This window comes from Leptonychotes weddellii, chromosome 6, assembly GCF_054177405.1.
Source record: "Leptonychotes weddellii isolate Sample4059 chromosome 6, ASM5417740v2, whole genome shotgun sequence".
Taxonomy (NCBI): domain Eukaryota; kingdom Metazoa; phylum Chordata; class Mammalia; order Carnivora; family Phocidae; genus Leptonychotes; species Leptonychotes weddellii.
Window position 1 is genome coordinate 44,995,251 of NC_138374.1, and position 16,950 is coordinate 45,012,200.

The 16,950-nt window shown below is 42.8% G+C and overlaps 1 protein-coding gene across 17 annotated transcripts in view; it reads left to right on the forward strand.

Moving 5' to 3' along the window:
* KCNMA1 (potassium calcium-activated channel subfamily M alpha 1) overlaps positions 1 to 16,950 on the forward strand; it is a 712,149-nt gene that overhangs the window by 559,051 nt on the left and 136,148 nt on the right. For all 17 annotated transcript variants that reach the window (XM_081824040.1, XM_081824024.1, XM_081824023.1 and 14 more), the window contains exons 16-17: positions 1,523 to 1,591; positions 10,972 to 11,058. In XM_081824040.1, coding sequence (XP_081680166.1) covers positions 1,523 to 1,591; positions 10,972 to 11,058 — 156 coding nt within the window. The remainder of the gene's footprint in view (positions 1 to 1,522; positions 1,592 to 10,971; positions 11,059 to 16,950) is intronic.

Here is a 16,950-nt window from a genome sequence, read left to right on the forward strand (position 1 = left end):
AGTTACATGGGCTTTCTGAGCCTCAGGTTCGTCACCTGTAATATAGAGATAGCTGTAGAAGTCAGAATACCTGGGGCCCACTCTCCCTCTCAGGGGTATTGTGGGGATTAAATGAGAGCACCAGGAATGGCCTCGCCTTGTGACCCAGTGTATCCTCCCCCTTACGGAGCTACAGCTCAATGACCAGGTCACTTCTCAACCTGTCAGTCAGCCAGTGTTTCATCATCCAAAAAGTCCTTAAAACATATGCTCATTATAGAAACTTATCATATGTAATGTAATTCTTTTGTGCGTGTGCTTTTATTTCTGTGAGTATATAAATAATATGTTTTCACCTAATTGTATCATTATTTACATGTTTGTATCTTCATATTATTTGTTAATCTTATACCTTGAATATTCTTCAAAAAGTCATTTTGAATGCTAAAACTATATTATACCATCCTTTACTTAACCATTGCTTTATTATTGGACGTTTAAAAGGTTGCCTTTTTTTTCTCTGTATAAATATTACTACCTTGAACATCTGTATGCATGAATACCTCACTGGACCTTTTATTATTGTCTTAGAACCCCAGTAAGTGGAAATCACACATTTTTTGAGCTTCTTCGTCTGTGGTTCCCCGTGCAGCCCTATGGGGATTCCACATAAGTCCCAAACTCTTAAAGAAGCCACACTGGTTGAAGAGATGACGTTCACGCACAGACTGCAATGGGGAGCAACCACAGGCAGTTTGCAGTTGGGGAAGAGCTGAAGGAGGTTGTGGCAGACAAGGGCGCTGGAGGAGTTCTGGGAACGGAAAACCAGAAGCGGGGGGCGGGCTGTAGCAGAGCTGCACAGAAGGCTGGATTTGGCGGGGGCTTGGGAGGGAGGGTCGGGAGAAGAGAAGGCATTTGGGGTAGGAATTACCTCCATGAAGGCATGGAGTCAGGAGCAAGCCAGCCTCAGAGCAGGCTGGGCTGCTGATGAGAACACCGGACAGATGAGGTGAGGCAGCTCGGATGGGGCCAGAAGTGACGGTGCCCACAGCTATGCGCTGGGCAGTTACACGGAGGCTAAGGATTATTACCATCATTCTGAGCACACAGGGGTCTGCTCGGAACAACAATATGAGCCATTTGTACAAAAGACCGAGATGGAATCCAAATAACAGGTCCAGCTGCTCCAAATACCTCCCTCCCTCTGCAGTTAACATTTTACTACCCGACCGAGTAACTAATGAATCTGGCCCAGCATAAATCCCCAGGCACAAATCCCTGCTTGGGGTCTGTGTCTAGACATCCAGACCTGAGTGCAATTTGCACTTTGAACATTCAGCGCCTTATCACTTGCAAGAAATCAGGTTTAATGGGGAAGATGGGGAGGTGTCACTCCCACCCCCTCCCTTTGGCACAGTGACTGTGGAGTGAGGGTCCCCGGGATAATGAGTGCATCAGGCGGTGGAGAGGTCGTAATCATGTTTGTTATGTGGCTCTGGCCGTTCAGAAGCACTGACGGGGAGGTTTCTCCATCTCATTTCAGGCTGTGTTTTGTGAAGCTCAAGCTCCTAATGATAGCCATTGAGTACAAGTCCGCCAACCGAGAGAGCCGGTAAGTTCGCCACAGCCCAGCGGCCGGCTGCCATTTATGAGATGGTGAGAGTGCTTTCGGAGCGCTCGGTCCACCCGCTTCTTTCTTACACATTATTGACGTGCTTGGACCCCTGATGTGACACATCTCTGACCCTTGGGCACATCTCAGGGCATGCCCAACCGCCACTTCTATCGCAGACCCACCTGCCATCCCAAGCCCCACTGGGCATTCAGAAAGTGTTTCTCCAGAGGACAGTGATGAGACATCCAGATCTCCACCTGATTGGGCCAACTTACACTTTTCACCCTCTCTGCACAAAACCAGGGACAAGCCCTGTCCTCAAACCCCTGTTTACTGTCGTGAGCACGAAGCAGGTGGATTCTGGCCTCCTTCACAGCAGGGATGGGGCAGGGCTGTGATGGGACACACCAGCTCTCTTGATAGCCAAATTACAAGCAGCCTATTGTGAACCATATGTGCTTTTCCCGGTGCAACCGAAATCCAGGTGGCAGAATATCAGCTTCATGTAAATTAGCCAGGAGAGCAGGGCTCAGAGGCAGGAGCCCTCTTTATTTATTTATTTTGCACTTAATTACGTACAGATCAGGCTGATGAGGGCCTGGGTCTGGTTGAAATAGAAAACAGCCCAGTCAATATATGAGTTCACACTGGAAGAAGGAAGCATCCCATTAACAGGGGAGTTTGCTGATGCAGGACTGTATGCATTACAGATAAAATAAAGACGATTTTTTTGCTCCCCAATTTTTATCAATGGGTTTGGAAGAAAGAGCTCATTGAGAACTACGTGGGCTTTTGTCCTCTAAGATGACATCCGGGTTTGTTCCTAGCTATAGTAAATAAGTCTTCCAGTGGCATAGTGTGGGGTACAGATCCTCTCCAACATGTGCCTTAATATGTTGAGTGCAGGGCAAGACTAGAAGGTGCCTGCTATCACCATCTAAGGAGTTTTCATTATCTGGATGAATAACTCAATGAAGCCAGACTTCCAAACATACAGTCTGCGTCTCTGACAAACAAAACCAAACGAAAACCAAACCAAACCAAACCAAACCAAACAAAACGAGAAGACACTGGATTGTGAGCAAGTCAATCCAATGTTCTCTGTTACCTTAACCACCAGATCAGATTGCTCACAAAGTCAATCTGATCAAAGGCTAAGCTATTTGGAAAATCCAAATCAACCAAGAGGAAATAAAAATGGTAGATTTGGTGGCCACGTGTAAAACATGGCCGTAGCAGTTAATAATTATGTATAGATAAGGTTTTCTTTTTTGTGTTGGCAAAGTGAAGAATATTATGTGCAAAAAAAATGGGAGCCGGAGTCCTGGCTCTTTGCTGTTCAACAGAGAAAGTGGGGGTTTCTGGGATTACTGCTTTCCCATGTGGTGGCCAGTAGTCACCTTTGCCTGTGGAGGGGCAACATGTATCCTGGGTTTTTGCCAATGATATTCTTCATGTTGCCACATCAGTAAATCTGTGTAATTCAGTCTTCTCTCTTTATCCCTTTTGTGCATCTTTCAGAAAGTGTCATGGTGTGGATGGCGCTAATGCCACATAGCGCCTCTTGACCACCCTGGTATAATTTCATGGCAGGAGTCTGCCCCCTGAACCTTGACCAGTCATCTCCCACCTGCCACCTTTTGGTCACAGGGAGGGAGAGAAAAAGCCTGTTAATGGTTCAGTGTGAATCTGCTGTCACTATTCTAAGAAAAATAACTAAGAGCCTTCCCTGAAGACAAAGTCTTTTCTTTGATGGACCCTCCAATTAACTCACAAATCTGAGATGTTTTCAACAAAGCCATATTTGTAGATACAGATTTTTAGATTTTTTTTTCCTTTCAGAAAAGAGCGGAAAGGACTTGTTTGGCTTTGTTTTTGGCTTTCTGTGTGCCGTTACCGACTTTAATCCCCTCATGTGGCTTGGTCTCAGTGTGGAAGCACATTGGTTCTTGTGGAAAAAGGTGTGTTGGAGGGAATGTGGATCATGCCTCTGAGAAAACACCAAACTTCTCAAACACAATATCCATACTAAAAAAGAATTGAGTTTTTGACCCTTCCCAAGATAAGAATTTTGATTTTTTTTTTCCTTCATTAAAGAATTTCCCATTTCCTTCCTTCTCCCATTTTCTAAGTGGCTGGGTGTTAGGACTCGGAGAACCCAGCCTCTCCTTTCCCAACCCCTTGCCCCCAGCCTGTGTTGAACTACCTCCTCTGTTGTTTTACCCCATGACGCTGTTTTTCCATGCTCTGCTGAAAAACCTTGTTTTCACATGCATCCTTCAAATAATTTGAAACAAAGGTTTTGTTCCTTCTTTCCTTCTGGTGTCAGTCAATTTATTATCAAATTGTTTGATTTTAAATTCTTTTCTTGTCGTTTTGCAGAAGCCGAAAGCGGTATGCGCTCTTCGTTAACCTTCCTCCCAACCCCCACCCGCTATCTTCACTGCTAACCACAGGACTAACCATTTGCCAAGAATTCAGGAAGATAGAGATTATATATATGTATACACATACATATAATCTCATTCCCTTGTCTATATATATATATATATATATATATATATATATATATATATATACATATATATTTATTTATTTATTTATTTATTTATTTATAGTTAAACCCCTCTCCAACTAGAGCACAGAGAAATTGAAAGTAGCATATTGCTTTTCTTGTTCAGTTGGTTGATTCTTTTGGATGACGCACTAACTTCTTTGCAGGAGACCTAAAAACCCAACAGGTACAATCCCTGTGTTCAGTCATGGCACCGATGATGGGAACCAGAGCCATCAGTGTTGAGAAGGAGGATGCTCCTCTCCAGCCCCTGGTGTCTGTTTCTGTCCTGTCCTGATGTGTCTCGGTGTCCACCAGGCTCTGTGGTGCCATCTGTCTGCATACCACATCCACATTCCCAGTGACTTCCTCCTCCCCATGTCCGGTTTCCCGTTTATAGAGCAGGATTCGTGTCCTTTTATCCACAAAACAGAGACCAAGCTCAACTAACACTCAACTTTTTTTCCCCTTACACTTATTTTGATGATAACATTTTGCGTATTTTATTTCTTGGGCAGTACTCTGTACAGACTTAGAACACTGCTACCAAATCGCCCAATCATCACATTTGGTTTAGTGAATGAGTACTGTTTATTGAGATGAACTCATGGCTTTATTTTTTCCCTGCTGTGTTTGGGCACATTTCTTAATGTGAAGTTTCTCCGCTTTCACCATGTGACATCACCCTGTTTTGCTCTGATTTCTGTTGCATGAAGCATGACCAAATCCTCATCGACAGCATTTTCTTTTAGCTTTTTCGGTTAATATTTCCAGTGTAGTTTTTCAATAATGTGTTCTCTAAAACAATACTGTTGAAAACATACTATTGAGATGCCTTTGTGTTCATCTTCTCAAGAGTTGTTTCTCTCCGTGGTTGGAATCACTGTCACGTGTTCGTGTTTGTAATTTGTGTGTGTGTGTGTGTGTGTGTGTGTGTGTGTGTGTGTGAGGTGAGGGTATTTGTCTGGAACTCTTTCCAAAGTCCGATTTCTTCTGTGATTTTTGGACTAGATGTGTGACAATAGAGGTGGCTTCCTGTCAGTTTGGTATTATTGATATGATCCAACTGCGAGAAGTTACTGCAACACTTTGCATCTTCAAAGGTCCACAGTGGTTGCACCTCTGCTGTTGGCTTTTGGCCTTTGAGTCCTTTTATCTTGTGATGGAGGCATGTTGTGATGTAGCATGACTTGTCATAAAGTGTACCACAAAGTGACATGGCTTGCTCCCAGAGCCAAATAGCCGCCATTGTCCTTCCCAAATGAGCCATCTCTTCCCCATCCCCTATGGCTACTGTTTTATGTGTCAAATATATTTTTAAATGCCAGTTCTAAACTCATTGTGATGGGTTCAGGCAAAACAATTCCTTGCCCATGTCATTGGCGGACCGCAGTGGCAGGCATTTGAGTCTGACCAACTGGGAGCAATCTTTACTATGCTGTCTCTGCGTGAGCGAACTGGGTTCAAGTATATTGAAGCATGGAATACGCACTGTGTCTCCTACATATATTCTCTAAGTAAAAGTGTGTGTGTCTAGTTGTGTGGGACTCCAGCAGCATATATTTGAAAGCCTAGAAAAAATTGAAAAGTTCCAGAAAGGCAATTAGATTTGAGATTTGGGGTTTCTGTAGGCTGTGCCCTCACACAGCCCATAAACCGCAGGGCAGTTGTGCTCCTGAGAGGGGAGACAATTGGCTCAAAGTCCCACCCAATAGCAATCATATATGACCATGGGTGGTCAAAGAGGCCACTCCCCAGTGGCGTGATTCATCTGGGCACGGCGTGAACTGAAATCTTAGGTGCTTCTTATTCCCTTGCTCTAGTTAATGAAGTCCCATTAGCTTGCTAGACACAGATATAATTATCATGTTATCAAGTAAAAACTCTATTCTCATGTGACTGATAATTTTGTAATTGTTCGGGGAATGGTACATTACACCTACCAAAAATTGAGGGGGGGGGGGAGGAGAAATACACACCCATCATATCTACCCATAATGGATAAAGGATTCCTTTAAAAAATATGGTTCAGTTGAACTATTCATCATTGGTTGTCTCCAAAAACAGCAAACAAGTAAAGTTTATGATGATTGAAGAAGGAATAAGTAGATGTTTCCTAGTTGTTACGCATAAGTGGTTGAGAAAAGGAATAAATCATTTTGCCCCGTCAAGCCCCAAATCTCCAACTTGACTAAAGTTCAGCAAGACATACACAATGAAATGCATTGTAGCTTGAGGCCTGGACCTCCCCTCCTGGAGGAAACTGACAGGGACATTTCTCTATTGAACTGAGCCCTGCTAGCCAGTTCTATGTTCTGGTGTTTTAGTTTGGAAACCTATTTCAACTCTAAGTGAGTGGTGCTTTCAATATTGAAATCAATTGCTCCTACTCTGCAAGTGGCTAGCTGTTTATGTATTTGTATATTTACATTTTTGTACTTAGTGCATCTGGGAGATTGTTAGCTCACTTGCCAACCCCCTAGAAAAGGTGTGGTGGCTCCTTTAGTAGTCCTGACTGGTAAGAATTGCTACTCAGTTTTCGAAAGAACAGTTGTGACTACCTTTCTCCTTACTGGAGAGGGAAAGGAACACTTTTGGAGCTGAGACCAGTGATTTATATTTTTCATTCATTCCACAAGTAGTTGAAAAGTGCCTATTGCATACAGGGCTCTAAGGTGGCTACTATGAGAAACTTATTTACAAAAATAAATAAAATATGATCATGCTTTTCATTCCTCTTTTTCAACTATGCGTTCCCCACATAAAATATGTATTTGTTTCCTTATAGTGGGCAAAAAGCCAAAGAATCAGTCTAGATAAAAAAGTAGTCTGAGAGCCAAAGAAAAAGAGAGAGCAAGAATTCTCTGGGAAGGAGCTACATAAGCCCTTTGCCTCCAGCTGCCACTGAATGTTTTCTGTTGAAATTAGCAAGGTCATAGAAGAAAGAGGATAATTTATATGTTCCTTGAGATGAGGGAAAGTCCATCTTTGCCAAGATGTCTCTATTGGAATTCTGCTAATTGATATATGGACTTTTTCTTAGAGATTCTCTTGATTCTTCACATGACACATCTTGAAGTTTATCTCTCTGGTAAGCTAGTGAATTAGGCAAAATTGGAACCAAGGACTGATTTAACATGATGCCCAGGGAGGGAGACTTCTGGCAGTCATAAGAGCAAAACAAACTTAATGTTGGATATTCTTTCAAGAGAGCAAAGACCATTGGAAAGATTTACATATTCCCAGTAGGAGGTCAATAACCCATTCTGAGGGTAGTAGGCACTTTGCTGGGAAAAAAATTACTTCTGTCTAGGATCCTTATGTCTTTTATATTTTCAAAAAGAGGAGGATTAACGTTTTATTTAAATTTTCTAGATTTGGCGTGTGTATAGAAGACTTAATGTCTACAGTATTGGAGAGAGTAACACATTTCCTCAAAGAGTCTTTGAAACCTTGTACCCTGACATAGGGAGTATTATAGGCAGTGGGCTCTGGAATCAGGGGCACATGTTTCTCTAACCAAACCCTTAAATATATGAGTGGAATCCAGCACAGTGAAGATTCTTATGTATCTAGATTTCTTTCCTTCATTATTCTCAAGATCTGGGCTGGTTCTTTCAATTCCCACCCAAAAGGCTGCCTTCCCCTGATCTGGATAGCTGCTAATGTGAGCCTACAGCCTCACACATCATGTAAAGAGATGATTTAAAGCTTCCTACCCCTCCTTAAGCCCTCTCCAAAAGAGAACCAGAAGGCACCCTGGAATCACACGGGCAGTGATGTCTTGAAAGTGCATAAGGTTTGAGGAACAGATAGACACTCCACTCTGTAGGAAAAAGCCAGTCCAAATTAGCCCATCTCCAGATGTTATAGAGGGATGTAATGTTTTGGATACTGCAGTCAGTAAAAAGGTCTTTCAAATGCCAATAGGGGGCCTCCTGGTAATTTATTAGCACCAAGGACAAAATGGGGAGCTGAGACCACGTGAGAGATTGTTTGCTTCTCATTTAGTTGTTTTAATAACCATGCTTACTATTAATAGTGAGCATGCATTAAGGACCTACTATGTGGCAGTCACTTAGCACATGGCACGTACTTTAATTCTCTTAGTAACACCGTAAGCTAGAGATTATTCACTCCATTTCACAGAGGAGGAGAATGAGGCTGAGTGGCATCCACTTGCCTCAGGCCAGGGTCTGAACTCCTAGGCCTGACACATACACCTGCTCGCTTAACCAGCGCTTAACCAGATTTGAACACAAATCTGCCTTCCATCAGTGCCCCAGATCTTTCCTCACCACCACACTACCTTGACTAAAGCAGGCTTGCAGGCTGTAATAAATGATCTCAACCTGCAGTCTCTGGGATGACAATCCCAATTCTCATTGTAAGCCAATTCTTGTTCACTGTTGATAAAGAACAGAGGAAATGAAAAGAAACTTCTCATTGATAGGAAGCTTGCTATCACTGTCGTCCTCCCGTGACACAGTGGGCTTGATCATTGGAGTGCAATTAATGAAGCATATAATGTAAAAAAGGATTCTGTGCAAGGCTTGTTTTGCACATATATGTCACCAAGACATTGATGAGTGTCAAATTTCCCCTTTTGAATTGCATCGTTGAAATCATGATAGGATTTTTTTCACTCAGAAGCTTTTTTTACGCTCTTATATAAATACATATCAAAATGTAGATTTTCCCAGCTTTCAGAAATTAGCTTCTTTAGACACCATACATACCCAGAGTTTTTCATGTATGTCCTTGTATACTATTCTGGAATGTACGGTTCTTTACCCTGTAACTTCATCTCATTTTGAACAGGATATTTTGATAAGGAGCCCTGTGTTCCATTCCATGGGGCCAGCTAAAGAAAATCTGGTAATTCCATTGAAAACGAAATACACTTTTGGCTTTTTTTTTCTTGCAGTAATAAATAATAAGAGTAACAATAACCAATATGCATTGAGCCTTCAGTGCATCATCTTGCTTAATCCTCTGAAGAAAGACTATGATTATCATCCTCATTGTAGATGAGGATATTGAGTTTGAGGGAGATTTAGTAATTTGCCCAAAAGCCAGAGAGCTACTAAATGGTGATGCTGAAATTTGGGTGCAATTTCTGATCACAGAGCCAGGGCATACAAGTACACCTTACAGCAAAGGGGGTAAGAAAGTGTGCAAAATCCAGCATTCTGCCCTTTTACGACATCACATTTAATTGGCTTTGAAAAAGGAGTCCATCTAAGCTGTCTAAGCTCTGACCCTTTCCCCTCGTGATCATGAGAAGTCAGAGGGCTGTTAAACCAACATAAAGAACTGGCAGGGGGGTAATTAGGAGGTGCCTGTCCAGTGCCACTGCTCATTGCAAGCTGTTGCTATTAGTGTGGTCTGCTGCTTCCTGATTTGTGAAGAATCTCATTGTAGCCTGTGGTTCTAGGGCAGAACAGACCAATCATCATGGTCCCTGCCTATTATTTAGTGTTAATAACAGTGATGACACAGGATCGGTTTCCTTCTGTCAGGTCTCGTTATGGGTAATAGTGGATGTTCTTGAGACCACAAACAATTATTTTGCCATAATGCTCCACTCTGAGTCCTCCTGGCAGAGCAAAAGCTCACCTGGGTCCTCCCTGTATTGCTGCAGACGCATGACTCTGTTGGCCACAGCACTTTCCCGGAGCGGTTTTGCCAGCAGTAAAAAATTACATGTTAATTACCATCCTCCATTTTGATTGTCTTAGACAGTTGAGGACTTCCTTTAGCCTGATTCCAAACATCTATTACCTTGAAGTCGGCTTTTCAGATCAGAGAATACCTTTGTTGTATCTATTCCTGCATTCACAGTACTCAAATTCCCTCCCTGTCCATTAAGCCCAAAGCCTTTCAGTCTCTTTATCGTACATTCCTGCATTCTGTTCTTGATCTGCAGAAAATTAAACTTGTTTGTTTCACCCATTTATTAGATTAGGATACATGTATCTCTTTTGTCAGTCCAAGCACAACTTGGTCAGCTAATCTACTTATAACACTTTGAAATAGGACAGTGTATATTTAGGTCCATACTTCCCTGCAAGGGGAAGGTTTTTGTTTGTTTGTTTGTTTTTGGGGATGATTTGCATTTGTTTTATAATTACAGTTTGCCCCAATCAGGAGGTACCAGACACACACTTCATTCAAACACTCCCATGCATGTTGGTAAAAGCAGACTGGAATCATTTCCAACTGCTGGCATTTTTCTTTTTCACTGTTTGGGTAGATCCAATTTGTTCTACATAGGCTGTACGCGGAGTCCACTTACATGTCTTTACCAATGTCGTGCAGATGTAATGTTTGCTTCTGCATTGGTTACAGTTGTCATGTACCATTCCCTGCAGTAATACGTGTATATGCGTATGTTTCTGGATGCATATAGGGGTCCCATTAATGCTCTGTCATCTAACAGAAAATTGTTATAGCAGTAGCTTTATTAGACCAATCACATTCAATGTTGACCATTAACAGAAGTTTCCAAAGGGCTACATATCATATCAGAAGCCCATGATGGCTACCCCATTATATACCCCCAACCCTGAAACCTAGATGTGCTTTGATTTCTGCAACTGGGAGTATGCCAACCTGGGAACTGAGCAGCAGAGCTTTATGATGGCCTTATCCACTTAAATGTCTGGGACTGTGGACATCAAGCTCTACACAACACCTTTGGGAAAAGCATTAGACTAGTGGGCCCCCTATAAAATTAACAGTACAGTGTAGCCTTCAAGGTTTTATTCAGAACATGACCTCACAAATGTGTCTTCTTTGTTTGTTTTTGTTCACTGAGCAGTATATTAATTAATCCTGGAAACCATCTTAAGATCCAAGAAGGTACTTTAGGATTTTTCATCGCAAGTGATGCCAAAGAAGTTAAAAGGTAAGAGTTCATATTTATCTGCCTTCCTTTCTGGCCCAGCCATAGACATCTTGATCCACCATAATGGGCATGCTTTCCATATGTATAGGGCCCTAACCCCAAAAGTTCTTAACATGTCCATGGGTATCAATGGTGCCAAGTCTTGGGAAAAAGAGACTATTCTTTCAAATGCTTCCATGAACTCCTCTTCACATAGTTGATTCCACATCTTTGAATTAGAGTAACAATATTTTAGAACTAGGAGGGCCTAGTTAACTGCTCCTTCATTTTCCAAGGGAGGAAACTGAGTCCCAGAGAACTGAAGCAATTGTTCAGGGTCAACCTGATTCTTGATGACTGAGAACAACATAACACAGGACAACTGGTTCCTTGTCTAGTACTTTTGACCTAATATCCAGGCAGATTTACTCAAGTATTATCAGCTTTCTAATCTAAGTGCCAAATGGAATCTCAAAAGGTTTGGATTCATTTCAGATGAAATATTCAGTTAGCTATATTTCTATTTGTGGCCTTCTAGGTAAGTAGTTGAAGTTGTCAGATTCAATTCTTAAGCCTCTGTAGGTACAGCCCAGGATTTCATTGACCTCAATGTTTTACGACACTTTTATTAGTATCCTTAAACCTGTTTAAGCAGCCTAGGAATCATAGGGCTCTTTGGAGAACACCATGGAATATTGTTATATTGAGTCTATCCTATGAACTCTGAAAAACTTATTAGCAGAAAATGCGGCTCCAGCAGTCCGACTTTAACAATGATGTTACTTAGAATATTTCAAATAAATGATTAATTGTGAAAGGTCTATAATTATTTTTGGAAGCCTATTGTTTTCATGTAATGAGTTCCCACTCAAGGCCAGGCCTGTGCTAAGGGTTCTGTGTTCGTTATTGCCAGTCCTCAGAATAACCTCATAAGGTGAGTCTTCTAAAGCCCTTGGGGCTTTGGTTTCCTCATCTGTAAGGTTGAGATAAATGATTTGTCCAAGGTTAGCACATAAGCAAGTGGCACAGCCGGATTGGAAATGGTCTTTCCTTTTTCCCAAACCCACACTTTCTACGAAATTAAATAATACTAGCAAATTCTTATGTAGAGTTTAATAGGTGCCAGCCCTGCTCTAAGTACCAGGTGCCATGAACTCACGCCATCCTCTCAACAACCTTGTGAGATAGGTAGCCTTACTGTTTTCATTTTCCACATGAAAAGACTGAGGTGCAGATTGGTGAACTAACTTGCTCAAAGCCCCACTGCTAAGGAGTAGTAAAGCCAGGATCAAAAACCAGGAAGTCCAGTGCCAGAGCTTACCTTCTTAATTCTTTGCCAAGAGGTGAGCCTGATGAGCTGAGCACAGAACTAGGATATTTGACAGCTGATGCCTATTACTTTTTTCCTCTTTATCCACTCTTGCAAACTAGCCATACTAGTTATAAAAGCTTTTAGGGGGGGAAAAAGTTGGTGGAGAAGCAAAAAAAACCACAGAAAAACAAAAACAAAAAAACAACAAAAAAGAAAAATTCTTTCAACTGAGCTAATGGCTTAAGTTTACTTCTACAAATTGGGAAAGAACTGCCATTATTCAGATGGGGACAGGAAAACCTTCTAATCCAGTTCATGGGTCCTGCCTGTTCTTCGGGAGTACCTTGAGAACTGGGTTCACCTGAGCAGAAAGTGGGGGTGAATGGGACTGAAGCCCCCCACCCAGGTCCCCTGGAATAGAAGGTTATGCTCATATCCAGACTGCGAGACACACAAGCAGCATCTCAACACCATGTATAGGGGTGGGGGAGGGGGGCGTGCTGGGGAGCACAGTGGCGCCGTAGATCACGTGTACCTCCCAGATAGCAAATATAACACGGAGCTCCCATTTGTGTAATTCTATTTCCTATTGCATCTCTCACTAATGAATGTCGCAAATACCAGGCGGTCCAAAAAACAAATTACCTCCTATATTAGGGAGTGCAATATGTCTCATTTCAGTGCTTTATGGTATTCACAAATACATGCTGACACAAATCAGCTACAACACAAGCCTGTAATTTTCCATAGTGTGTGATGTGTCTGAGCAACTGCTGTCAGTTAGGGGATTTCAAATAGATGAAGACTGCAGAAAACCACAGAAAGGGCCTTGGTGATTTGAATGAAACTAAACAAGTTTTGTAAAAATGGAAAAGTTGATTATGATGATCCAGGATTGAGTTTGTACCCTCTCCTACAAACAAGCAACCAAAGAAGCTAATGGATTTTAGCTCACAGAAACTTTCAGATGCAGAGGAAAAGAGGAGTGAAACCATCCATTCCAGTCTTAGAAAGGTCACTTCGGGATGAACTTTTGATCACTTGTCCCCTATTCCTTGCCACTAAATATTTTCCTTTTCAAATGACCTTGGCCCATAGTCTTTGATGTAGGAATCACAAAATGGTACCCCATTGACTCAGTTTGGCTTGCAGACAGGATTTATTTGATTCACAATTTTAACAAATAAATGAGTTGCCAAGAGGAAGACATCATCAAATTTTATCTAAAAATCCCTATTCCTGGTTTCTCTTGAAAAACTTGGCAGATCTAACATTACTGGGCAGCATTCTCACACTCATTCATCCATCAAACGTCTGCAGGTCCACTTTAGAGAACACTCCGTACCAGCTGCCAGGGAAGCAGTGGTGAACAACGAAGTCCTTGCTCTCAGGGGCTCATGTTCTAGGGAGGAGAGAATTGTAGTTTTGTTTATTTATGGTACATTAATCAAAGAATTAATGCAACTGGGGCACTGATTTAGATTGTGTGTGAGGGCTGCTCTGAAGGAGCCACATTTGAGCACAGATGGAGGTGATGGGAAAGAGTCTGTCATACAAAGATTGGAAGGGAAAAGGAGACAGGTGGGGACAGTGTTGTGTGCAGGGAGCCAAGGGAAGGAAAGTGTCTGATAGAGTAGTGTGGGGAGATGAGGTAAGAGAGAAAGGCAGGGCTGGCTCTCATAGGACTTGATACAGGGGTTGGGTTGTTATAAAATGGAGTCATTGATGGTTTTAAGCTGGGGGTGATATAGTCTGATTTACATTACTGAAAGGTCTTTCCCTTCCATTATAAAGAATGAGATGTAGTGCCACAGGAGAAGGGGCCCAGAGACAGGGAGACTGCATAGTGTAGGCGAGGGAGAATAACGTGGGCTAGGCTGGTGAGTGGAGGTGCAGACAAAGAAGACTGATTCAGAATATATTTTACTAGAGAGTCTATAGGGCCCACTGGTGGACTGCATATAAGAAGTGAGGGGGAAAAAAGAGGAATCAAGAATGGAGCCTAGATTTGGAGCTTATGTAATTGGGTGTTTGTTGGCTCCCCACCTTACTGAGATGGGGAAAGCTGGAAGAAGAGCAAGTTTGGGGTGTAGGAAATTAAGAATTCTGTTTGGCTATGTTAAGTAGGAGATATGTACAAAACATGCACATAGAGTAGTCATAAAGGCAGATCTAAGATTCTGGAGTCTGGGGGGAAAGATGGGAGCTCGAGGTGTCAGTTTGGGAGCTGTATCAGGGAGGGTCTTGGCCAGAAACAGATGACACACCTAAATGAGAAAAGAGAGGAGAGTTTTATGAAGGGACCATATAAAGTTGTGGGCAGAGAGTTAAGGAAAACCAACAAGGGATGGCAAAGCACCTCAGAGCTAGAAACAGAGGGGAGCCATTCTCAGCCCTGAATCTACAGCGTTAAGGGGAAGGAGAGCTATCAGAACCTGGAGAGAGATGTTGTAGTGTAGGAAAGGCTGCCTGGCAGGAGCTGGGTGCTCTATAGTGTGCAGAGGGGGCCACCACCAATTCATGACCCAGCAGGGAGGAACTCTCCCTTCCCATCCTCTAGTCTCCTGCTGGCTCCTCTGATTGGCTGGACACAACAGGAAACCAGAGGACAAAGACACCCTAAAGACCAGCTTTCTGGGGTATGGATCGGGTCTTCTTGGTGATGCATGTTTCAAGTTCACCAGCTGAGGGCCACTTGATGAAGGGGTGGGGTGAACAGGAGAGGAAGTGGGGAGGAGAGCAGAGAGGGTTGAGGTGGAAGGAGGGGATATGCAGTAGGCCTGAGGGGTGTGAAAAGTCCTCTGGAATCTATGGCCATGGATTTGAAGTGAGATCAGTCAGCATGGTTGTGTTTCCTTTCCTGAGCTCAGCTGCTCAGGTGCAGGTGTGCGATAAGGTGGGGGCTTTGCCAGGTGGGCATGAGAGAGGCAGAGACGGGTGGGGAAGAGCATGATGCTTGCGAAGAAGTGCCACTTGGCAAAACTCAGCTGGCAAAACTTAGATACTGTGCTCCCTCTGGGTGGGAAATGTGTCTCCAGGACTGCAGACCAGAGACCCCACTCCCACCCCCGCTCCCTGGCCCCATCTCACTCATTATCTTTACCTTTATTTTCAGAATCTAGCTTTAATTCATGAAGTAATCCACTTGATCTTCTCGACAGTCTACTCAGACTCATCACTGTTTCATCATCTCTTTATTAGAGATTTCTTTAAGACCTTGAGCTTTGGGACTAGGCTGTGTGGACTTGAATCCTGGCTCTGCATGACCATAGGCAGGTCATGTAACCTCCCTGTGCTTCAGTTTCCTTATCTGTAAAACAGAGATAATCATTACTCCTTCAAAGGGTTGTTTGAGAATCAAATTCATTAATACTTATAAAGTGCTTAGAATAGCACCTGGCCTATAGTCTGTGCTCTATAAATGTTCCCTGTTATTGTTGTCATTATTATTATCTGTAGGAGCATCAGGTGGGGGAGAAAATGGCCAAAGGAAGTGGAAACAAAATGGCTTCCTCCATTCCTGTCCTTCCCCTTTCTTAGCCACATTGCCACTCAGGGCAAACAATCAGCTACCTTCTTTCTTTCTTTCTTTCTTTCTTTCTTTCTTTCTTTCTTTCTTTCTTTCTTTCTTTCTTCTTTCTTTTTCTTTCTTTCAAGACAGGTGAACACTAGCATTTAAAGAAATAGTGAATGAACTGTTAGGGCACAAAGAGCATTGGGCTTGGATTTAGAAGTCCTGGGCCCAGCCAAGCCCAGCACAGGATGACTTTTGGCAGGTTGTTGACAACCTCCTCAATTTACAGATAAGGACACTGAGTCCTGGGAACCTCCATGATCTCTTCCAGATCCCAAAGTCTTAACACTGGTTTCCACCTGGAGCCAATCACATGTGCAAGTCCTGTGAAAACATAAAAAGGAATCTAGGAATAGAATGGTCAAGAATTGTGTTTCTTTCTTTGTAGTCTTGGTCAAGGCAAGAGTTCAATTTCATGTTGGGAGTGGTGAAGCCAAGGATTTTGTTAGTCCCCATATCCAGAGCTTGTAAGGTTGTTCCAGTGAATTTTTTCCCAGTAATCTCCCGTGCTGAAAGGATATAGGCCTCCAGTGCTGTTCTTCTAGGTCCTATGCATTCTGTGCTTGAATGATCTTGTTTTGTCTCATCCAGAGTATCTTTGACACAGCCAGTGTGCTTGGTAATCACAGCTTGACACTTGAGGTCAGTCAAGGGGATTTTCTTATTGGTTGCTTCCACTGGGTACCCAACCCTAGAGTGCCCTCTGCCCACCCCGTTGCAGTGCTCAGCTGAGCTGTGCTTTTACCGTGAGAAGAAAACCTCCATTTATTACATGATCTCGAGGCTGGAGAATATGGGAGTTGGTCCTTCTAGTTTGGGAGCAACTATGGGCTATGAAATGCCAGAAGAAATTTGACAGGACCCCTTTGACCATATTTTTATTGTTATGTTAATCCCCGTACATTACATCATTAGTTTTAGATGTAGTGTTCCATGATTCATTGTTTGTGCATAACACCCAGTGCTCTATGCAGAACGTGCCCTCCTCAATACGCATCACCAGGCTAACCCATCCTCCCACCCCCCT